We start from the raw sequence: 24,466 nt of genomic DNA on the forward strand, positions 1-24,466 counted from the left end.
ATTTAAGTAAGCATGGGAAAAATGAATTGGATATATCTGCAAGTCAGTCGATCAGGTGAAGGGAAAGACATGCAGAGAGAAGGAACAGCATGTGCAGAGGCACAGAGGTGTGGCTCAGTCTGTTGTGCAGGGGGAATAAAAGTTATTCTCCTGCCAGGATAGGAGCCAAGGGTACCTTGCCAGCAGGTGGCAGCAGGGGCTTTAACCTGGTGTTCTGTCACGTGGGTGTGTTTAGCTCATGGAGGCATTCCTCTGCTAGTTTATGCTTTACCATTAACACAGCTGCCTGCAGTTGAAATACAGATGGAAGGCATTGACCAGTACAACCAGGAACTCCCATGCACCGTGAGCCCTTACCCCTCCTGACACCCTGCCAGGCACACTCAGTTCATCTCCCACTTCCTACTTGAGTGTGCCCTTCGTTCAAAGCCCAGCACATCATCAGATCATCCACCCCGCTGGGGCTCACTGGGCACCTCATCTGTGTCATACCTTGTGTTGGCCAATGTTGGGAACCCGGAAGGGTATCACACACACAGCCTACTTATCATCTCTGAGTGAGATGCAGAAACCCAATACTGACACTAAGGTAGAAGTGCCCTTTCCATGACACACAAGGTAAGATGGAAGCCATAATGAAGAGGAAAGGCAGTTCCAGAAGGCTCCCTGAAGGTGACCAAGGCTGACCTGTGTGTTACGGAATGAATAAAAGTGGGCCATGGGAGGGGGTCTGTGGGAGGGAAAGGCATTCCGACAAAGTGGGGGCTGCAAGAAAAAAGAAACAGGCTAAAATTCACCAAACGTGTGTATGGAATTGCAAATAGCTTGGCTTTCTGGAGCAGAGATTTGAGATGAAAAACCCAAAGAGCCACAAAGAAGGCTGGAGAGTCCTGCAGGGCAACGAAAGGAACATGGGATTTGTCCTGTAGGTGACCAGGGAGCCATGAGATAAAATGACATTGTGAGGTCATGTTTACAGGGTCCCAGCCACTGCCTCCAAGCAGCATGGATGGGAGAGGTCACAGTAGAAGAAGGAAACCTGAGACGAATGAGGTCTGAGCTTGGGCTTTGTCAGTTAGGGATGAAGAGGAGGGTGGCCTGGAAAAGTATCCAGCAGAGAAAAGCAACAGGAGACTGATTGGCTGCGGGGAATGGGGGCCACCCGAGAATTGAAGGCAACACTCAGATTTGTCTCCAGAGTGACCATGTGGATGATGGTGCCCCTGACCAGGAAGGCATAAAAGGGCCATGTGGGGGCAGGACAACGAATTCACTGCTTGGGCAGGATGCAACAGAGGCTTCTTGAAACATCCTGGGGCACATGTCCAACAGTGAGTGTGCACCCACTGGTGAGGGGCAACTGTGGGAGCCCTAGACGGGAGAAGAGATGCAGAGTGATTGATAGGGGTTCTGTGGTGGAAGCCAAGTGACAGAGGGAGGTCACCCAGGGAGCATGTGTGGAGCCAGAAGGGAAAATCCCTGAAGGCAAAGCTAAGGTGAAGCAGCCCAATCCAGCAGCTATGGATACCCTCAGCTGCTCCATCAACTGCACACAGCCTGTCCAGAGCCCCAGTCCCCAGCAGTTCACTCCATTGAGCTGCACCAGCATAATCATTTTCTTTTCATGCTTTGACCTGACAAATATTGGGAAGCACTGCGAAGGGAGTGGGCAGACAGAGGCGGTAGGAGAATAAGGAGAGTTCACTGTCGCAGATGGCAGGGGAAACGACTTTTGAAGACAGCAGAAGTCATCCATGTTCAACTGTGACATTCATGGGTGGGGAAGGCAGTCCCAAGAGACTCAAAATACAGACATTGGGTTTGTTTTTTAGTAAAGTTGTTACTTTTAATTTTTGAGGGTACACAGTAGGTGTATATATTTACGGGTTAAGTGAGATGTTTTGGTATAGGCATGCAATCCGTAATAATCGCATCACAGGGTACCGATTCCCTCAAGCATTTATCCCTGTGTTATAAACAATCCATTTATACTCTTTTACTTATTTTTAAATGTACAATTAAATTATTATTGACTATACTCACCCTGTCGTGCTATCAAATACTAAGTCTTATCCATTATTTCTCACTTTTCTTTGTACCCATTAACCATCCCTGCCTTCCCCCTCCCCATCTCCCCACTACCCCACTCCCCCCAGCCTCTGGTAACCACTCTTCTACTCTCTACCTCCATGAGTTCAACTGCTTTCATTTTTTAGATCCCACTGATGAGTGATCTAAAAAATGCGAGATTTGTCTTTCTGTGCCTGACTTATTTCATGTAACATAATGATCTCCAGTTCCATTCATGTTGTTGCAAATGACAGGATCTCATTCTTTTTTGTGGCTAAATAGTACTCCATTGTGTATATGTACCACATTTTCTTTATCCATTCATCTGTTGATGAACACTTAGGTTGTTTCCAAGTCTTGGCTATTGTGAACAGCACTGTAAGAAAAAGGAGGGTACAGACATCTCTTGGATACACTGATTTTCTTTATTTTGGGTATATATCCAGAAGTGGAATGGCCGGATTGTATGATGAAGCTCTAATTTTTAGTTTATTGAGGAGCCTCCAAACTGTTCTCCATATGGTTCTACTAATTTGCATTCCCACCAACAGTGTATGGGGGTCCCTTTTCTCCACATCCTTGCCAGCATTTCTTATTGCCTGTCTCTGGGATGGAAGCCATTTTAGCTGAGGTGAGATGATATCTCATTGTAGTTTTTGACTTTCACTTCTCTGATGATCAGTGATGTTGAGCACCTTTTCATGTGTCTGTTTGCCATTTGTATGTCTTCTTTTGAGAAATATCTATTCAAATCTTTTGCCCTTTTTTTATTGGATTTTTAGACTTTTTTCCTATGGAGTTGTTTGAGCTCCTTATATATTCTGATTATTAATCCCTTGTGAAATGGGTAGTTTGCAAATATTTTGTCCCATTCTGTGGGTTGTCTCTTCACTTTGTTTACCATTTCCCTTGCAGTGTAGAAGCTTTTTAACTTGATGTGATCCCATTTGTCCACTTTTACTGTGGTTGCTTGTGCTTATTGGGCATTATTCAAGAAATTTTTGCCCGGACTAATGCCCTGGAGATTTTCCCAAGGTTTTCTCGTAGTATTAATAGTATCATAGTTTGAGGTCTGAGATTGAAGTCTTTAATCAATTTTGATTTGATTTTTGTATATGGTGAGAGAGAGGTCTAGTTTCATTATTCTGCATATGGATATCCAGTTTTCCCAGCACCATTTATTGAGGAGACTGTTCTTTCCCCAATGTATGTTCTTGGCACCTGTGTTGAAAATCAGTTCACTATAGATTCGTGTATTTGTTTCTGGGTTCTCTATTCCTTTCCATCGGTCTATGTGTCTGTTTCTATCCCAGTACCAATCTGTTTTTGTTGCTATAGCTCTGCCATATAATTTGAAGTCAGATAATGTGATTCCTCCAGTTTTGTTCTTCTGGCTTAGGATAGCTTTGGTTATTCTGGGTCTTTTCTGGTTCCATTTAGATTTTAGGATTGTTTTTTCAATGTCTGTGAAGAATGTCATTGCGATTTTGATAGGGATTGCTTTGAATCTGTAGACTGCTTTGGGTAGTATGGACATTTTAACAATATTGATTCTTCCAATCCATGAACATGGAATATCTTTCCATTTTTTAGTGTCCTCTTTGATTTCCTTTAACAGTGTTTTATACTTTTCATTATAGAGATGTTTCACTTCTTTGGTTAAGTTAATTCCTAGTATTTAATTTTGTTTGTGGCTATTATAAATGGGGTTTCTTTTTAATTTTCTTTTTCAGATTGTTCGCTGTTGGCATATAGAAATGCTACTGATTTTATTTTGTTGATTTTGTATCCTGCAACTTTCCTGCATTTGTTTATCAGTTCTAATATATTTTGTGGGATCTTTAGGGTTTTCCAAGTATAAGATCATATCATCTGCAAACAAGGATAATTTGACTTATTCGTTTCCAATTCAGATGCCCTTTATTTCTTTCTCTTGTCTGATTGCTCTAGGTAGGCTTTCCAGTACTTTGTGGAATAACAGTGGTGAAAGTGAGCATCCATGTCATGCTCCAGTCCTTAGGGGAAAGGCTTTCAGTTTTTCCCCATTCAGTATGATACTAGTTGTGGGTCTGTCATATATGGCTTTTATTATGTTGAGGTATGTTCCTTCTATTCCCAGTGTTTTGAAGGTTTTTGTCATGAAGAAATGTTGAGTTTTTTTAAATGCTTTTTCAGCATTGATTGAAATGATCATATGGTTTCTGTCCTTCATTCAGTTGATATAATGTATCACATTGATTGCTTTGCATATGTTGACCCATCCTTGCATCCCAGGGATAAATCCCACTTGGTCATGATGATCTTTTGAGTGTGTTATTGAGTTAAGTTTGTTAGTATTTTGTTGAGGACATGCACATCCATATTCATCAGAGTCGTTGGCCTATAGTTTTCATTTTTTGATGTGTCTTTGTCTGGTTTTGGTATCAGGGCAATACTGACCATGTAGAATGAGTTTGGAAGTATTCCATCCTCCTCTATTTTTTGTAATAATTTGAGTAGGATTTGTATTAGTTCTTCTTTAACTGTTTGGTAGAATTCAGTGGTGAAGTCATCAGGTCCTGGGCCTTTCTTTACTGGGAGATTTTTTATCATGGCTTTGCTCTTGTTGCGTGTTATTGTTCTGTTCATGTTTGAATTTCTTCATGCTTCAGTCATGGTTAGGTTGTATGTGTCTAGGAATTTGTCCATTTCTTCTAGATTTTCTTTTTGTTAATTTAACTTTTAAGTTCAAGGGTACACATACAGGTTTGTTATATAGGTAAATGTCGGTCATGGGGGTTTGTTTTACAGACACCCCATGTTGTCACCCCAGTATTAAGCCCGGTACCCATTCGTTATTTTTATTTAATTATTATTATTATTATTTTGAGACAGAGTTTCGCTCTTGTTGCCCAGGCTGGAGTGCAATGGCGCAATCTCGGCTCACCACAACCTCGGTCTCCTGCGTTCAAGCGATTCTCCTGCCTCAGCCTCTTGAGTAGCTGGGATTACAGGCATGCACCACCTTGCCCTGCTAATTTTGTATTTTTAGTAGAGGTGGGGTTTCTCCATATTGGTCAGGCTGATCTCGAACTCCTGACCTCAGGTGATCTGCCTGTCTCAGTTTCTGAAAGTGCTGGGATTACAGGCATGAGCCACTGCGTCCAACCCCATTAGTTATTTTTCCTGATTCTCGCTCCCCTACCACCCTCCAGAGGGTGCTCTGACAGGCCCCAGTGTGTGTTGTTCCCTCTATGTGTCCATGTATTCTCATTATTTAGCTCCCACTCATAATTGAGGACAGGCAGTATTTGGTTTTCTGTTCCTGTGTTAGTTTGCTAAGGATAATGGCCTCCACCTTCTTCTCTGTTCCTGTTAAAAACATAATCTCATTGTTTTTAATGGTTGCATACTATTTCATGGTGTATATGTACCATATTTTCTTATCCAGTCTATCATTGATGGACATTTAGGTTGATTCCAAGTCTTTGCTATTGTATATAGTGCTGCAATGGACATACATATGCATGTGTCTTTATAATAGAAAAACTTACAATCCTTTGATTATATACCCAGTAATGGGATTGCTGGGTCAAATGCTATTTCTGATTTTAGGTTTTTGAGGAATTGCAACACTGTCTTCCATAGTGGTTGAACCAATTTATGCTTTCACCAACAGTGTTTAAGCATTCCCTTTTCTCTGCAATCTTGCCTGCATCTGTTGTTTTTGGACTTTTTAATAGTAGCCATTCTGACTGGTTGTGAGATGGTATCTCATTGTGGTTTTGATTTGTGTTTCTCTAATGATCAACGATGTTGAGCTTTTTTTCGTATGGTTGTTAGCCGCATGTATGTCTTCTTTTGAGAAGTGTCTGTTCATGCCTTTCCTTACTTTTTAACGTGGCTGCTTGGTTTTTTTCTTGTAAATTTGTTTAAGTTCCTCATAGATGCTGCATATTAGACCTTTGCCAGATGCATAGTTTGCAAACATTTTCTTATGTCTGTTCACTCTGTTGATGGTTTTCTTTGCTATGTAGAAGCTGTTTAGTTTAATTGGATCCCACTTGTCTATTTTTGCTTTTGTTGCAACTGCTTTTGGCGTCTTCATCATGAAATCTTTGCCCTTTCCTATGTCCAGAATGCTATTGCCTAGGTTGTCTTCCAGGGTTTTTATAGTTTCGGGTTTTACGTTTAAGTTTTTAAACCATCTTGAGTTAATTTTTGTATATGGTATGAGGAAGGGGTCCAGTTTCATTTTTCTGCAAATGGCTTGCCTGTTATCCCACCACCATTTACTGAATAGGAAACTCTTTCCTCATTGCTTATTTTTGTCAGGTTTGTTGAAAATCAGATAGTTGTAGGTGTGTGGCCTTATTTCTGGGTTCTCTAGCCTCTTCTAGATTTTCTAACTTATTGGCATATAATTGCTCATAGTAGGCATTAATGATCCTTTGAATTTCTGCAGTATCACTTTGTAATGTCTACTTTCTCATCTCTCATTTTATTTATTTGGCTCTTCTCTTTTTTAACTAGTCTGGGTAAAGGTTTGTCAATTTTGTTAAACTTAAAAAAAAAACTCTTTTTGTTTCCTTGATCTTTTTTATTGTTTTCGTCATTTCAATTTCTTTATTTGTGCTCTAATCTTTATTATTTGTTTCCTTCTACTAATTTAGGGTTTGGTTTGCTCTTGCTTTTCTAGTTCCTTAAGATGCATCATTATGTTGTTTACATTTTTCTTCTTATTTGATGTAGGCACTTACAGCTATAAAGTTCCCTCTGAGAACTGCTTTTGCTGTATCTCATAGGTTTTGGTATGTTGTCTTTACATTGTCATCTGTTTCGAGAAATTTTTCAATTTCTTTCTGAATTTCTTCATTGACCCACTGTTCATTCAGGAGCATGTTGTTTAATTTCCATGTATTTCTATATCTTCCAAAGTTCCTTTTGTTATTGATTTCTAGTGTTATTCCATTGTGGTCAGAGAAGATGCTTGATGGTATTTCAATTGTTTTGAATTTTGAGTCTTGCTTTGTGACCTGATATATGGTCTATCTTTGAGAATGAACAATGTGCTGAAGAAAAGAATGCATATTCTGCAGCCATTGGATGAAACGTTCTGTAAATATCTATTAGGTTTCTGATCTATAGTGCAGATTAAGTCTGATGTTTCCTTGTTGATTTTCTGCCTGGAAGATGTTCAGTGACAAATGTGGGGTCTTGAGGACTCTAGCGATTATCATGTTGGAGTCTATCTCTCCCTTTAGCTCTGATAATATTTACTTTACATATCTTGGTTCTCCAGTGTTGGGTACATATATTTTCACAATTGTTATATCCTCTTGCCAAATCGACCCCTTTATCATTATATTGCTACCTTCTTTGTCTCTTCTTATAGATTTTGTCTCTGTATGGCTTCTCCTCATCTTTTTTGTTTGTTTGTTTCCACTGGCATGGAATATCATCTTCCATCTCTTTATTTGTAGTCTATGTGTGTCTTATAGATGAAATGTTTTTCTTATAGGCAACAGATCAGTGGGTCTTATTTTTTTTAATCCATTCAGCCACTCTATGTCTTTTGATTGGAGAGTTAAGCCCATTTATATTCGATGTGATTATTGACAAGTAAGGACTTAATCCTGCCATTTTGTTATTGGTTTTCTTATTTTTTTGTGGTCTGCTCGTCCTTCTTCTTTTTTCCTTCCTGTCTTCCTTTTAGCAAGATTATTTTCTTTCGTAATGTGGTTTAGTTTCTTACTTTTTTGTTTTCTGTGTATCTGTTGTATGTTTTTTGTTTTGAGGTTACCATGAGGCCTGTAAATACTATCTTATTAACCATTATTTTAAGCTTATTAACAACTTAACACTGTTTGCACTAACAAACAAACAAAAAGAAAATGAATAAAAACTCTATGCCTTAACTTCATCCTCTTGCTTTTTATTTCTTTGTTGTTTCTATTTGTAACTTCTTGTGCTATGTCTTGAAAAGTTGTTTAGTTAGTACTTTTGATTAGGTCATCATTTAGTATTTCTACTTAAGCATGAGAGTGGTTTATACACCACTGTTACAGTGTTATAATATTTTGTGTTTTTCTGTGTACTTACTATTGCCAGTAAGTTTTGTACCTTCGGGTGATTATTTATTGCTCAGTAACATCCTTTACTGTCTGATTCAAGTACTCCCTTTAGCATTTCTTGCAGGACAGGTCTGGCAATGATGAAATCCCTCAGCTCTTTTTTTGTCTGGGAAACTCTTTATTTCTCTTTCACATTTGAGGGATATTTTCTCCAGATATACTATTCTAGGGTAAAAGTAGTTTTTTCCTTCAGCATTTTAAATATGTCATGACACTCTCTCAGCCTTAAAGGTTTCCACTGAAAAGTCTGCTGACAGAAATATTGGAGATGTATTGTCTGTTGTTTCTCTTCTCTTGCTGCTTTTAGGGTCCTTTCTTTATCCTTGACCTTTGGGAGTTTGATTATAAAATTCCTCAGTCTTTTTTGGGTAAAATCTGCTTGGTGTTCTGGCACCTTCTTGTATCTGGATATTGATATCTTTCTCTCGGTTTGGAAAGTTCTCTGTTATTATCCCTCTGAATAAACTTTCTACTGCTATCTCTTTCTCTATCTCCTCATTAGGGCCACTAACTCTTAGATTTGCCTATCTGTGGCTATTTTCTAGATCATGTAGGCATGCTTCATTGCTTCTTATTCTTTTTTCTTTTGTCTCCTCTGACTGTTTATTTTCCAATAGCCTGTCTTGTAATTCACTAATTGTTTCTTCTGCTTGAACAATTCTGCTTTTAAAAAATTCAAGTGCAGGCCAGGTGCAGTGGCTCATGCCTTTAAACCCAGCACTTTGGGATGCTGAGATGGGTGGATCACTTGAAGTCAGGACTTTGAGACCAGCCTGGACAACATAGTGAAACCTTGTCTCTACTAAAAATACAAAAATTAGCCGGGCATGGTGGCGCATGCCTGTAATCCCAGCTACTCGGGAGGCTGAGGCGGGAGAATCGCTTGAACCCAGGAGGCAGAGGTTGTAGTGAGCCAACATCGTGCCACTGCACTCCAGCCTGGGTGACAGAGGGAGACTCTGTCAAAAAAAAAAAAAAAAGACTCTGGTGCATTCTTCAGTATGTCAATTGCATTTTCCAGAATTTCTGCTTGATTATTTTAAATTATTGCAATCTCATTGCAATCTCTTTGTTACTTTCATCTGATAGAATTCTGAATGCCTTCTCTGTGTTATCTCAAATTTCTTTGAGTTTCCTCAACACAGCTATTTTGAATTCTCTGTCTGAAAGGCCACATATCTCTGTTTCTTCAGAATTGGTCCCTGGTGACTTATTTAGTTTATTTGGTAATGTCATATATTTTCCTGGAGTGTCTTGATACTTTTAGATGTTCTTCTGTGTCTGGGCATTGAAGAGTTAAGTATTTATTATAGTCTTCACAGTCTGAGCTTGCTTGTACCTGTCCTACTTGGGAAGGCTTTCCAGATATTTAAATGTACGTACATGTTGTGATCTAAGCTGCATCTGCTTTAGGGGGCACCCCAAGCCTCGTAATGCTGTGGTTCTTGCAGACTCATAGAAGTATTGTCTTGATGGTCTTGGACAATATCTGGGAGAATTATTTCCATTACCAGGCAGACTAATTCGCTTTCCTTACTTTCTCCCAAACAGACTTCTCTCTCTCTCTCTGTTGTGAGCCACCTGAAGCAGGGGGTGTATTGACACAAGCACTCCTGTGGCCACCACCTATGACTGCGTTGGATCAGATTTGAAGCCAGCACAGTACTGGGTCTCACCCAAGGCCTGCTGTAACCACATCCTGGCTTCCGCCTATGTTCACTCAAGACCCTGGGGCTGTACAATCAGAAAGTGTCAAAAACAACCAGGCCTGTGTCCTTCACTTTGGGATAGTGAGTTCCTTCAGGCCCTAGGTGGATCCAGAGGTGCCATCCAGGAGCCAGAGACTAGAGTCAAACTCCTTAGAATTCTACCTGGTGTTCTATTGTCCTGCTGGTAAACTGGCAGTCAAACCACAAAATACACTTCTTCTCATGCTTCCTTTCCCTTTTCAAAGGCAGAAGAGCCTCACCTCATGGCCACTGCCACCACAGGCTCACAAGGAGTACTGACAAACAACCACCGATGTTCCCTTAAGGCCCAAAGTTTCTTCAGTCAGCTTGTGGCATATGCTGCCTATCCTTAGCCTCACCTTTCAGGGCAGTAAGCTCTTCTCTGGCCTAGGGCAGGCCCAGAAGTTGGATTCTAGGCCATCTAAGAGCCCATGCCTAGAATCTAGGACCTCAAGAGCCTGCTTGGTGCTCTACACCCTTGTGGCCAAGCTGGTACTTAAGCTTCAAGACAGTGTCCGATTTACTTTCTCCTCTGCTTTTGTAAAACATAAGCGCTCTCTCCCAATAGCCACCGCAGCTTGGAATGTGCATCACCTAAAGCCAGCAAGTCTCAGAGTCTCACCCAAGGCCCTCAATGTAGTACCTGGGCATTATTGCTGGTTATTCAGGGCCCAAGTGCTCTTCATTTAGCAGGTGAAGAATGCAGCCAGAACTGGGTCCTTCCCTTCAAGGCAGCAGGTTTCCTTCTGGCCCAGGGTGTGTCTAGAAATGTGGTTTGGGAGTTAGGGCCTGGAAAGGGGGCCTCACGACTCTTACTGGTGCCCTATCCTGCTGCATCTGAGCTGGTATACAAGAGGCAAGATGAAGTCTTTTCCACTCTTCCCTCTCCTGTCTTCAAGCAGAATGAAGGAGTCTCTTTTGGAGCCATAAGCTGTGGAGCCTGGGGTTAGAGGAGGGGTGATGCTAGCACTCACTTAGCTGCCCTAGCTGCTGTCTCGGTAGGTTGTGTGCCCCCTAAGTCCACTGTCTCTGGGCCCAGTTCAGCACTAGGCCCCTACTAGGAGTTGCAGTCCTTGTTTCTAGGCTGTCTTTCAAGTTTATTTAGAGCCCTAGAGCACTTTAGTCCATGGTGGTGAGGCTTGCAGGAACTCAAGTGCCAACTGCTGACATGCTGACATGGGTAATTCATGTGTAGCTAGGGCTGTTTGAGTGCTCCCTCCATATGCAGGCATCAGCCGAGTTTGGTTCAGTTTTTTGTTTTGTTTTGTTTTGTTTTTTTTACCGCTCTAAGAGGGCAACACCGAGGTCAATGCCTCACAATAGCTGCGCTCTCCCTCCCCCAACACACAGAAATGCTCTTGCACACCGTGCCTCCTCTGCTGGGGGCAGAGTTGGAGGGTGGGGTAGGTGTGGTGTTGGCAATTCAAGACTGTTCTTTCTACCACTTCAGTGCCTCTTTCATTGATATGAAGTTAAAACCAGGTACTGAGCTTTTGGTTCTTTTGAAGGTGCTTATTTGTGTGTAGATGGTTGCTAAACTGGTGTCCTTCCTGGGGGACGACGATCAGTGGAGCTTTTTATTCCACCATCTTGCTTCACCCCTCTTCCAGCCATTGAGTTTGGAGGCAAGCTAGTCATGGTTGCCTTTAGTGAGGGAAGTGTCTATGCGGGGTGGGCACGGTAGCCAGTCTGTGGTGGTCCCCAGGAGTCATCTGCATTTGAGCCCATTGAGGGTGCCCACTTTCTCAGCCTGTGATGCTTCAGGGAAAAAAGAGGCTAGAGAGAAGTTTGGGAGTGGACTGGGGACAAGAGCTAGTCTTAGTGCATGGAAAAGACAAAAAAAATTCTATATTTCAAAAAGACCCAGTGGGGTACATGTTAAATGGGGTTGGAGAGAGGGGACCTGAGGAGTACTGGAGGGGCTGGGCACTTGGAGTGCATGGGGTCCAAGGCAGGACCTCTTCGTCCTTAGGCTGAGGGAGGAGGCGTATGGTGATGTGGACCCTGTAGAAAGGTGGGGTGGGCAGTCAAAGTGTCCCTGGCTCCGTGCTCTTAATTCTGTTCCTGAGTCAGGTGGGTAGGATGGAATGACTGCTAAAGTGACTGGGAAAGGCTGGTGAGCAAGGTCCTGCCCTTGAGTTATGTGATAGGAAGTGGGGGCCTTGGTGGGCATGGGATCGGGGAAAGGTAGGCATGGTTTTCCCAGGAGCGCTCACCGGCCCAGGTATGGGAGGTGTGCAGAGGCCACTGGGTTCTGCTGTTGGCTTGGGCAGTTGTAGTGTGGGTGACACAGGCCTTTTTGAACTGTACCAGAGTGCCAGGATTAGCAGAGACAGAGGCTGCAATTGCACATGAGAATTAATTCAAAGGCTGGGGTGGAGGGGGAGGAGCAGATGTCTTCCCATCTCTTCTTTCGTCTTGAGAGGGAAGAGGTAGTGTACAGCCTAATGGTCAGAGAGTGCCTGAAGGGCAGAGAGGAGCAAAAGCCTGTGGTCCTGGGCAGAGCCTGCTTCAGCTTCAGGGTAGCACAGACCCTCAAGCCAGCGCAGACATCCCTGAGCTGAGCTGAGACTGGTCCTGAGGGGCCCTCCCAGACCCCCTCCCCTCCCCTTCCCTCCCCTTCCCTCAGCTGTCCCAGCCCAGAGGCTCTGCAGAGGGAGGAATGGAGTGGGGGAGGGGAGTCAGCAGCCAATCACATCCAGGACAGCCCAAGGCATCTGTACCTGGTGTAACCAATCCCCTCTGAATAAACAGCTCACTGCCTAGGTTCCCTCCTCCTCTCCCTGCTCTGCCCAGCAACAGCAGAAAGGAGGTTTTAGGAGGAGAGGGAGGCCCTGCAACTCCCAGCCCCTGGCAGCAAAGAGCTGGGCCCCAGGCTCACTCTATACAGGGAGGTTAAAACAATACTTGGAGTTCCTGCAGCCCAGGCAAAATATCCCTAGGGACCCTCAAGGCTGTACAAGTCCAACTCTCTCACAGACAGGAACTCACATATTACAGAGATCCTGATCCTTGGAGTCCTGGGCTACAAGCCAGTCTCATTCCCTCCACAGCTCTGGGGGAGGCCCCGGGATGAAGGTCTGAATAGCTGAGACACGGTTCTGGTGAAGGAGATGGACAGTGAGCAAACAGTCACACACAGTTCTGTTTAGAAACAGTGAGAAGTCCTGGGGAACAAAGCACAGTGTTATGCAGGAAAATAAGAGGGGACCTGATTTAGATTGGCTTTCACTGTCCTTCTTGGTTTTACTTTTTTTTTTTTTTTTTGGTCCAGATTTACGATGACTATTTCATTCACTACTTTGCCCCCAGAGGCCTTCCACCTATGGAGAAGAATGTGGTTTTTGTTATTGACGTAAGCGGCTCCATGTTTGGTACCAAGATAGAACAGGTAACAAGGATCCTGGAGACCTTTCTTAGTCCTAGTATCAGAAGACCCAGAAAGCAGAGAGCGTGGTAACAATGGGGCTCTGGGAGAAGAGATTCCACCATCCCATGACCCTTGAGTCTTACAGGCTTGGGCCTACCCTAGGGTCCTGGTATCTTACCTAACAGGAGCCTGTGGACCTGGAGCCACAGAGTCCTAAGAACATTGACACATTGGTCACTGTGAAACCATTGAGACCCTCAACCACAAAAGCCCAGGGTCATATAGGACCCTCAAGCTAGAGCACCCTGGGATCCTAGAATCCAGAAGCAAGAAAACCTTAGGTCAGAAAGACTCTGAGTTTTCCTGAGGCCACAAGGTTTTAGGTTTTTGTTATTTTTTTTTTTTTTTTATTTTAAAGGCCTAATAGTATAGAGTACTAGCATTATAGAATTAGAAACCATAGAGTCATGAGCCATATCGATTTTAATTTTGTTGCACTTCTACCACTGTGCCCATGGGTCAGAGTTCTGAGGCCGTAGACCAACAGGCTTTGACTTTAGCCCCTGAATCCATAAAGTTCTGCAGGCAGCATTTCATACCATAATACCCTGGAGCTTTTTGTACCGGTGTCTTGCAATTGTATAGCTTTTGCTCCTTAATCTTTCAATCACAGAGCCCTTGGGACCTAAGGCTGAGTTTGTTTTACCAGAGTTGAGCAACCTGAGGAAAAATGGGTAGTATCCCAAGCCAGCTCCCCAGCCCCAGTGTAGGGGGAAGGATCTCCCCAAATCCAGCCCTTTCTAGCCTTCTTGTCTCACTGAGGAGGGGTAAAATCTCAGAAGTCCTTGTGAAGTTTCTATCCCAGGGACACCAATTCACTAAAAGACTGAGACCTCCTCATAAGAGTATAGAATGCTTCCTCTCACTCCACACATTATCACCACATCAACTGGGCTCCTCGGCAATAACGGAAAGTTACAGCTGATAGAACTACAAGCCCAAACCCTATATAAGAAAATGTTCCTAGGGAAAAGCAAAGACAACAGAAGCAACAAAAATACGGACACTAGAAGGGAAGCTGAGGTAGGTGGATCACTTGAGCCCAGGAGTTTGAGACCAGCCTAGGCAACATGGCAAAACCTTGTCTCTACTAAAAATACAAAAATTAGCCACGTGTGGTGATGCGTACCTGTAGTCCCAGCTACTCAGGAGGCTGCATTTGGAAAATGGCTTGAGCCCAGCGAGTGGAGCTTGCAGTGAGCCAAGATCACACCACTGCTCTCAGGCTGGGGCAACAGAGCAAGACCCTGTCAAAAAAAAAAGTAGTAATTTTAGCCTCTGACAACTAAAACTGCTCCAAACAGGAAACATTACCTAACTCATAGCCAGATAAACTTAAAACCCCACACTAAATGTCGTTTAGTTTATTTCCTTTTACCTGATACATCATGTCTGGCTTTCAACCTAAAATGAGAAGGCATGCTAAAAGGAGAAAAACACTGTCTGAAGAGAGTAAACACACATCACAGCCAGACTTCAATGTGTCAGATATGTTGAAATTATCAAACAATTTTATTTTTGATTGAAATATTTTTTTCCAACTTTTATTTTAGGTTCAGTGGATACATGAGCAGGTTTGTTACATGGGTAAATTTAGTATTGCAGGTGTTTGGTGTACAGATTATTTTGTCACCCTGGTAATAAGCACAGTATGTAATACATCATTTTCCAATGTTCACCCTTCTCTGACCTTCCACCCTCAAGTAGGCCCCAGTGTCTCTTGTCCCCTTCTTTGTGTACATGTGTGTTCAATGTTTAGCTCCCACTGATAAGTGAGAATATGTAGCATTGATTTTCTGCTCCTGCATTAATTCACTTAGGATGATTGCCTCCAGTTCCTATCCCTGTTCCTGCAAAGGACAGGATTTCATTCTTTTTTACGGCTGCATAGTATTTCATGGTGTATATGTACCACATTTTCTTTATCCAGTCCACTATTGATGGGCATTTAGGTTGATTCCATGTCTTTGCTATTGTGAATTGTGCTGCAATGAACATACATGTGCATGTGTCTTTATGGTAGAACGACTTACATTCCTTTGGGTATATACCCAGTAATGGGTTTGCTGGGCCAAATGGTATTTCTGTTTTTAGATCTTTGAGGAATTGCCACAGTGTCTTCCACAATGGCTGTACTAATTTACACTCCCACCAACAGTGTATAAGGGTTCCCTTTTCTCTACAACCTTGCCAGCATCTGTCATTGTTGTTTTTTTTTAACTATTTAATAATAGCCATTCTGACTGGTGTGAGATGGTATCTCATTGTGGTTGTGATTTCCATTTCTCTAATGATCAGTGATGTTAAGTATTTTTTTCATATGCTTGTTGTCCACATGTATGTCTTCTTTTCAGAAGTATCTGTTCATGTCCTTTGCCAATTTTTTAATGGGTCAAACCAAGAATTTTAAAACCCATGATTAATATGCTATGGGCACTAATGGATAGAGTGCACCACATATAAGGACAACACATGGTAATGTAAGCAGAGACATGAAAACTCTAGGAAAATAAAAAGGAAATGCTGGATATTAGAAATACTGTAACTGGAATGAAGAATCCCTTTGATTCACTCATCAGTAGACTGGACATGGTTGGGTAAAGAACCAATGAGCATGAAGATACATTCATAGAAATTCCTGAAGCTAAAAAACAAAAATAAAAAAGAATTTTAAGAAACATTCTAGAATATCCAAGAATTGTGGAACAATTTTAAAAGTGTTAAATATGCATCATGGAAATAATAGAAGGAGAAGAAAGAGAGAAAGGAACAGAAGAAATACTTGAAGTAATAATAGATACAAATTTTCCAAAATAAATTATGCACACCAAACCTCAGGTCCAAGAAGCTTAGGAGAACACAAAGCAGGATAAATACTAAACCATCTACACCTAGGCATATCACATTCAGACAGCAGAAAAATCTTTTAAAAAGCCAGAGGAAAATTTACCTTACCTATAGAGGAGCAAGGATACAAACTATATCAGACTTTTCTTCAGAAACCATGGGAGCAAGAAGAAAGTGGAGTGAAATATTACAAGTGTTAAAGGAAAAAACCCACCAGCCTAGAATTCTGTATACATCAAAATTATTCTTCCAAAGTGAAAAAAAAATACTTTCTCAAACAAACAAAAATTTTGGGAATTGTCACCAATAAACCTGCTTTGCAAGAAATGTTAAAAGAAGTTCTACATAGAGGAAGAAAATGGTATATCTCAGATAGTTGGATCTACATAAAGAAAGGAAAAGTGTTAGAGAAGGAATAAATGAAGGTAAAATAAAATAGTTTTCTTATTAACTGACCTAACAGATAATATTTTTTCAAAATAACAATGTATTTAGTGAATGTAGCTTAGGAATAAGTGAAATTAATGATAGTAATATTGTACAGGATGGGAGGGAAAAATTGGGAATACTCTGTTACAAGGTACTTGCACATGCATAAAGCTGTATAGTGTTATTTGAAAGTGGATTTGAGTTGGTTGTAAATGTATACTGCAAACTCTAGGGGAACTGCTAAAAGTTTTTAAGTCTAATGCATATGCTAAGAGATAAGATAAAACGGGATCATGTAAAATGCCCAATTAAAACTAGAGAGGCCAGAAAATAAGTGGAAGACATAAGAATAAAGAATTTTAAAAGAATAGAAAATATTTACAACTATGGCAAATATTAATCCAACTATGTCAGTAACGACTGTAATCATAAATGGTTTAAATATACCAATTAAAAGACAGAGACTCTCAGTGTGGATAATAAAATAAGACCCAATTGTAGGTTGTTTATAAGAAAACCACTTTAAATATAAAGATGCAGATAAATCAAAAGCAAAGGGATAGAGAAAGATATACCATGCTAACACAAATTAAAGAAAGCTGGCTGGGGTAGCTGTATTAGTTTTGGACAAAATAGACTTCAAAGCAAGGAAATTTTCAGCAATAAACAGTTGCATTATATGATATAACAATAAAACAAATATAATGGCAAAGGGGAAATTCTCCAAGAAGACAAACAATCCTTAATGTGCATGCAACGAACAACAACATACCAAAATATATGAAGTAAAAACTGACGAAACTGGAAGGTAAAAATACATGAATCCACTATTATAATTAGAGACTCCATCATCCTTTTATCAGTAATTGACAGATTCAGCAGGCAGAAAATCAGTAAGGACATAGTTGAACTGAACACAACCATCAATTAACTGGATCGAATTGACATTTCTAGAATATTTTATTCAACAACATTACACATTCTTCTCAAGCAGATTACACATTCTTCTCAAGCTCACATGGAACATTTACCAAGATGGACCATATCCTTGGCCTTAAAACATACCTTAACAAATTTAAAATAATATAAATCATACCAAGTATGCTCTCAAATCAAATGGAATTAAACTAGAATTCAATTACAGAAAGATAGCTGGGAAATCTCAAAGTAATTGGAGATTTAACAGCACACTTCTACAAACAGTCTATTCCTGGTCAACAAGAGGTTCTGACTTCTAGGACCTCATAGGCTCTCACTTTTCTACTGCTCTTCTCAGGAAAGGCAATCCTATTAAGTCTCTTCCCTCTCAATGGAAACAAGAGTATGATGCTTAGCTCCCTGTCCCAGAATATACGACCTATCCCCAGAGCTCTCCCTATGGCAGGAAAGACTCTAATCCACTTAGAAGCATTCAAGATATTTCCTATCAGTTTAAGGTATAGAGAAAGGTGGGTCTCAAGTGTCCTTCCTGTGGTCTCTGAAATCCATATATATATAAAGGATTGAAAGCATAATAGTGTGCTTAGGGTCACTGGATTTAAAACCTCCCAAATGTGGATTTGAATCCCTTGTCCATCAATGACTAGCTGTGTGACCTTAAGCAAGTAACCACCTCTCTAAGTCTCAGTGTCATCACCTGTAAAATGAGGATAGTATTAGTACCTTCTTCATTGTGTTGCTGTGATAATTAAGTGAGCTGATGCATCGAAAGGATTTAGCACAGTGCCTGGAACATAGCAAGTGTCCTGTAAATGATATCTAATAGTAGATACTATATACTCTATTCCCTGAATCTTCTATGGGCCTAGCCTTATGCTAGTATTGCCATGGAGAAGGGAGACAAGAAGCAGCAGCATTATAAGCCCTTCTCTGAAAGGGTTCAATATTTGGATAGAAAGTAAAAATATTTCACGTAAAACAGTCAGTTAACAGACTGGGACAGGGAATATCTAAGTGAGAAGGGCAGGAGTCAGGGTTGGCAACTCAAGGAAGAACTTTCCAGAGAAGGAGCAACTGAAAGAACAGTAAAGATGTGAATAAATAGAGGGAAGTTGGAGAGTATGCTATCTAAAGAGCACAAAAGAGCAAGGTTTATGGAGTTAAACTGGAACCTGAGTTTTCTAGGGGCTGGTGAGACTAGCCTGGAAGAAGTGGAGGGTGAGGCAGAAGAGCAGATTACAGCAGAACCAAAGCATGCAAAGTCATTGAAAGGCAGCTATAAAGACCTGGGATCCTGTTTGCAGATGACATGATTGTATATCTAGAAAACCCCATTATCTCAGCCCAAAATCTCCTTAAGCTGATTAGCAACTTCAGCAAAGTCTCAGGATACAAAATCAATGTGCAAAAATCACAAGCATTCTTATACACCAATAACAGACAGAGAGCCAAATCATGAGTGAACTCCCATTCACAACTGCTTCAAAGAGAGCAAAATACCTAGGAATCCAACTTACAAGTGATGTGAAGGACCTCTTCAAGGAGAACTACAAACCACTGTTCAATGAAATAAAACAGGACACAAACAAATGGAAGAACATTCCATGCTCATGGGTAGGAAGAATCAATATGGTGAAAATGGCCGTACTGCCCAAGGTAATTTACAGATTGAATGCCATCCCTATCAAGCTACCAAGGACTTTCTTCACAGAATTGGAAAAACTACTTTAAAGTTCATATGGAACCAAAAAAGAGCCCGCATTGCCAAGTCAATCCTAAGCCAAAAGAACAAAGCTCGAGGCATCAGGCTACCTGACTTCAAACTATACTACAAGGCTACAGTAACCAAAACAGCATGGTACTGGTACCAAAACAGAAATATAGACCAATGGAACAGAACAGAGCCCTCAGAAATAATACCACACATCTACAACCATCTGATCTTTGACAAACCTGATGAAAACAAGCAATGGGGAAAGGATTCCCTATTTAATAAATGGTGCTGGGAAAACTGGCTAGCCATATGTAGAAAGCTGAAACTGGATCCCTTCCTTACACCTTATACAAAAATTAATTCAAGATGGACGAAAGACTTACATGTTAAACCTACAACCATAAAAACCCTAGAAGAAAACCTAGGCAATACCATTCAGGACATAGGCATGGGCAAGGGCTTCATGTCTAAAACACCAAAAGCAATGGCAACAAAAGCCAAAATTGACAAATGGGATCTAATTAAACTCAAGAGCTTCTGCACAGCAAAAGAAACTACCATCAGAGTGAACAGGCAACCTACAGAATGGGAGAAAATTTTTGCAATCTACTCATCTGACAAAGGGCTAATATCCAGAATCTACAATGAACTCAAACAAATTTACAAGAAAAAAACAAACAACCCCATCAAAAAGTGGGTGAAGGATATGAACAGACACTTCTCAAAAGAAGGCATTTATGCAGCCAACAGACATATGAAAAAATGCTCATCATCACTGGCCATCAGAGAAATGCAAATCAAAATCACAATGAGATACCATCTCACACCACTTAGAATGGCAATCATTAAAAAGTCAGGAAACAACAGGTGCTGGAGCGGATGTGGAGAAATAGGAACACTTTTACACTGTTGGTGGGACTGGAAACTAGTTCAACCATTGTAGAAGACAGTGTGGCAATTCCTCAGGGATCTAGGACTAGAAATACCATTTGACCCAGCCATCCCATTACTGGATATATACTCAAAAGATTATAAATCATGCTGCTATAAAGACACATGCACACGTATGTTTATTGCGGCACTATTCACAATAGCAAAGACTTGGAACCAACCCAGATGTCCAACAATGATAGACTGGATTAAGAAAATGTGGCACATATACACCATGGAATACTATGCAGCCATAATAAATAATGAGTTCATGTCCTTTGTAGGGACATGGATGAAGCTGGAAACCATCATTCTCAGCAAACTATCTCAAGGACAAAAAACCAAACACCACATGTTCTCACTCATAGGTGGGAATTGAACAATGAGAACACTTGGACACAGGAAGGGGAACATCACACACTGGGACCTGTTGTAGCGTAGGGGGAGTGGGGAGGGATAGCATTAGGAGATATACCTAACGTAAATGACGAGTTAATGGGTGCAGCACACCAACATGGCACATGGATACATATGTAACAAACCTACACACTGTGTACACGTACCCTAGAACTTAAAGTATAATAATAATAAAAAAAGACCTGGGATCATAAAGGTCCTAAACATCATTGAATCCTGGGTCATGGAGCCCAGGAACCATATAGCAAATGAATTCTAGAGCTCTAAAAACATGGAGCTTGAACCTTTTAGATGACCAGTGTCCAATATGACTTTCGTGACGATGGAAATGATCTAAAATTCTGTGCTATCTAATATAGTAGCCACTGGCAACATGTGGCTATTGAACTCTTGAAATGTGGCTACTGCAAGTAAAGAATTAAATGTTTGAATTTTTCTTTAATTTTAGCTAGTTTATATTCAAATGTAAGTAGCTATATGTGACTATTAGCTCCCATATTAAACAGTGCAGTTCTATGCCTTGGAACCCATAGAGTCTTTTCACCTGAGAATCCTAGATTCACAGAGTGCTGCAGTCAGAGGGTCTTAAAACCATATAACACTTAGATGTTAATGGCTTGTGTAGAAAAAGCCTTTCAATCTCATAGACCTCAAGTCTTGTCCCATTCTCTTCATTTCATCCATATCCCACAGACTAAAAAGGCCATGAATGTGATCCTCAGTGACCTTAAAGCCAATGACTACTTCAACATCATCTCCTTTTCTGACACAGTTAATGTCTGGAAAGCTGGAGGCTCAATCCAGGCCACCATCCAGAATGTCCACAGTGCCAAGGACTACCTGCATTGCATGGAAGCGGATGGCTGTTAAGTGTTAGATCTACCCACCCAAATGGGCAGGCTGTGGTGATATGGGAAATTCCTGAAACCCTCTCTTCATTCCCCCATTCTCCTCAATTCTCACAGTGCCTGAAATATCAAGACTACATTTCACACAAATATGGTCCTTTGTCCTCTGTGTTCTCTCATCACCCTTTCCTTGTAGAAAGAGCGCAGCTGATTCTCCATGTATCTTAGGGCACATTTCTTTTTGGCCTCAGTTTCCTCCTCTTTAAAGCAAACACTTGAGAGAATTTGCTAAACTTTCTTTAAATCAATAATCTAGATATTTATTTCCAAGCATTTGAGGAAGCTGTTGCCCTGATTCTAGCTTTTAAGCAATCGTCTCTGACAACTACTGAAGTCTCCTCTACCCACTGCCTCCTGTCAACTCTGTCCTTTCTTCCCCTGTAGCAAGAAGGTTGGCGGGGGTGGGGGTGCTAGCTTTGGGAGCCTGCCAGTCTGGCTCGGGAATGAGACATCTCCCCCCTCGACCCTGCACCACCAAGGAAACAGACAAAGAACAATGTGAGACAGAGAGTGATAAAAGCCAAGGACATGTGGGCCCCAATGTCAGATCTCAGCAAGTCTGGGTGGGAGTGGAGAAGTTAGGAAGGAGAAACAGTGGATACAGCCTGAGCAAAGATAAGGAGCTGTGAGCCTGGGAGGTTGGTGAGGTGCCCAGTGTGTCTGCAATGGGGGTAGAAGTGACCAGAGAAGATGGTCTCACAATCTATTCCCCAATTAGGGACAGACATCAACTCAGCTCTGCTGGCAGCTGCTTCAGTGCTGAACCATAGCAACCAGGAGCCTGGGAGGGGCCCCAGTGTGGGAAGGATCCCTCTTATCATCTTCCTGATGGATGGGGAGCCTACGGCCGGCGTGACGACCCCCAGTGTGATCCTCTCCAATGTCTGTCAGGCGCTAGGCCACAGGGTATCCCTTTTCAGCTTGGCCTTTGGGGATGATGCTGACTTTACACTGCTGCGCCGCCTGTCCCTGGAAAACCGGGGAATAGCCCAGCGCATATATGAGGACACTGATGCAGCCCTACAGCTGGAGGGCCTCTATGAGGAGATCTCCATGCCTCTGCTGGCAGATGTGCGTCTGAACTACCTGGGTGGCTTGGTTGGGGCCTCTCCTTGGGCCGTTTTCCCCAACTACTTTGGTGGCTCTGAGCTGGTGGTGGCAGGACAGGTGCAGCCAGGCAAACAGGAACTGGGCATCCACCTGGCAGCCCGTGGCCCCAAGGATCAGCTTCTTGTGGCCCACCACAGTGAAGGGGCCACCAACAACAGCCAGAAGGCCTTTGGTTGCCCAGGGGAGCCAGCCCCCAATGTGGCCCACTTCATCCGCCGCCTCTGGGCCTATGTCACCATTGGAGAGCTGCTGGATGCACGCTTCCAAGCTCGTGACACCACCACTCGCCACCTGCTGGCTGCCAAAGTCCTCAACCTGTCCCTTGAATACAACTTTGTCACACCTCTGACTTCACTGGTCATGGTGCAACCCAAAGAGGCCAGTGAGGAGACCAGGAGACAGACCTCCACCTCTGCTGGGCCAGACACCATCATGCCCTCATCCAGCAGCAGGCATGGCCCAGGGGTAAGCACAGCTCAGCCATCCTTGGTGCCCAAGGTCATCTCCCCCAAATCAAGGCCTGTGAAACCAAAGTTCTACTTATCCTCAACTACTACTGCCTCTACCAAGAAGATGCTAAGTTCCAAAGAGTTGGAGCCATTGGGAGAGAGCCCTCATACCCTGTCAACACCCACATACCCAAAGGCCAAAATTCCAGCACAACAGGATTCTGGCACCTTGGCCCAGCCAACTCTCAGTACAAAACCTACCATTCTTGTGCCCTCAAATTCTGGTACTCTGTTGCCTCTGAAGCCCAGCTCTCTATCACACCAGAATCCTGATATATTACCCATGAACTCCAGGACACAAGTCCCACCTGTGAAACCTGGCATCCCAGCCTCGCCCAAAGCTGACACTGTGAAATGTGTTACTCCACTGCATTCCAAACCTGGTGCTCCATCGCACCCCCAACTTGGGGCACTCACATCACAGTCACCTAAAGGCCTGCCACAGTCAATACCTGGAGTCTCTACACTTCAGGTTCCCAAGTACCCACCACACACCAGACCTAGGGTTCCTGCTCCCAAGACCCGAAACAACATGCCACACCCGGGGCCTGGAATCCTCTTGCCCAAGACCCCTAAAATCTCATTATCTCTTAAACCGAGTGCCCCACCACACCAAATTTCCACAAGCATATCACTTTCCAAGCCTGAGACCCCAAACCCCCATATGCCCCAAACCCCACTACCTCCTAGACCTGACAGACCAAGGCTCCCACTTCCTGAGAGCCTAAGCACATTCCCAAATACAATCTCAAGTTCTACAGGTCCCAGCAGTACCACAACCACCTCTGTCCTTGGAGAACCCCTCCCCATGCCCTTTACTCCCACTCTGCCCCCTGGAAGGTTCTGGCATCAGTATGACCTGCTCCCGGGTCCCCAGAGGACCAGGCAAGTTCTGGGACCATCTAGGCCAGGAGTTCCAACAATGAGCCTACTCAACAGCTCCAGGCCTACACCAGAAGGCAGCCCTCCAAACCTGCCAATCTTGCTGCCTTCTAGCATCCTCCCTGAGGCCATCAGTCTGCTCCTTCTCCCTGAGGAGCTAGAGCTGCTGTCTGAATCAATGGTGGAATCCAAGTACGTGGAGTCCTTGAACCCACCAGCTTTCTATACCTTCCTCACTCCTGATGAAGATGGTGAGTGTTGTGGGTAAGAGGTCAAGCCATGAGGGTGAGGTATGAATGGACAGTACCAGGAGCTGGGAATCTACAAGGCTTATGCAGACTCCAGTGATGGGAAAGCTGCTTCCTTGCTTGCTTGCTTGCTTTGGGACTTTGGACCAGTTACTTAACTTCTCTGGGCCTCAGTATACATGCACGGAAT

At 42.5% G+C, this 24,466-nt stretch overlaps 1 protein-coding gene across 1 annotated transcript in view; it reads left to right on the forward strand.

The window, feature by feature from the left end:
• The window catches only part of ITIH6 (inter-alpha-trypsin inhibitor heavy chain family member 6), a 43,230-nt gene that overhangs the window by 10,901 nt on the left and 7,863 nt on the right, over nt 1–24,466 (forward strand). Inside the window, exons 6-8 of the mRNA XM_030807609.1 lie at nt 13,188–13,304; nt 21,313–21,484; nt 22,246–24,279. Coding sequence (XP_030663469.1) covers nt 13,188–13,304; nt 21,313–21,484; nt 22,246–24,279 — 2,323 coding nt within the window. The remainder of the gene's footprint in view (nt 1–13,187; nt 13,305–21,312; nt 21,485–22,245; nt 24,280–24,466) is intronic.

This window comes from Nomascus leucogenys, chromosome X (genome assembly GCF_006542625.1).
Source record: "Nomascus leucogenys isolate Asia chromosome X, Asia_NLE_v1, whole genome shotgun sequence".
Lineage (NCBI taxonomy): Eukaryota > Metazoa > Chordata > Mammalia > Primates > Hylobatidae > Nomascus > Nomascus leucogenys.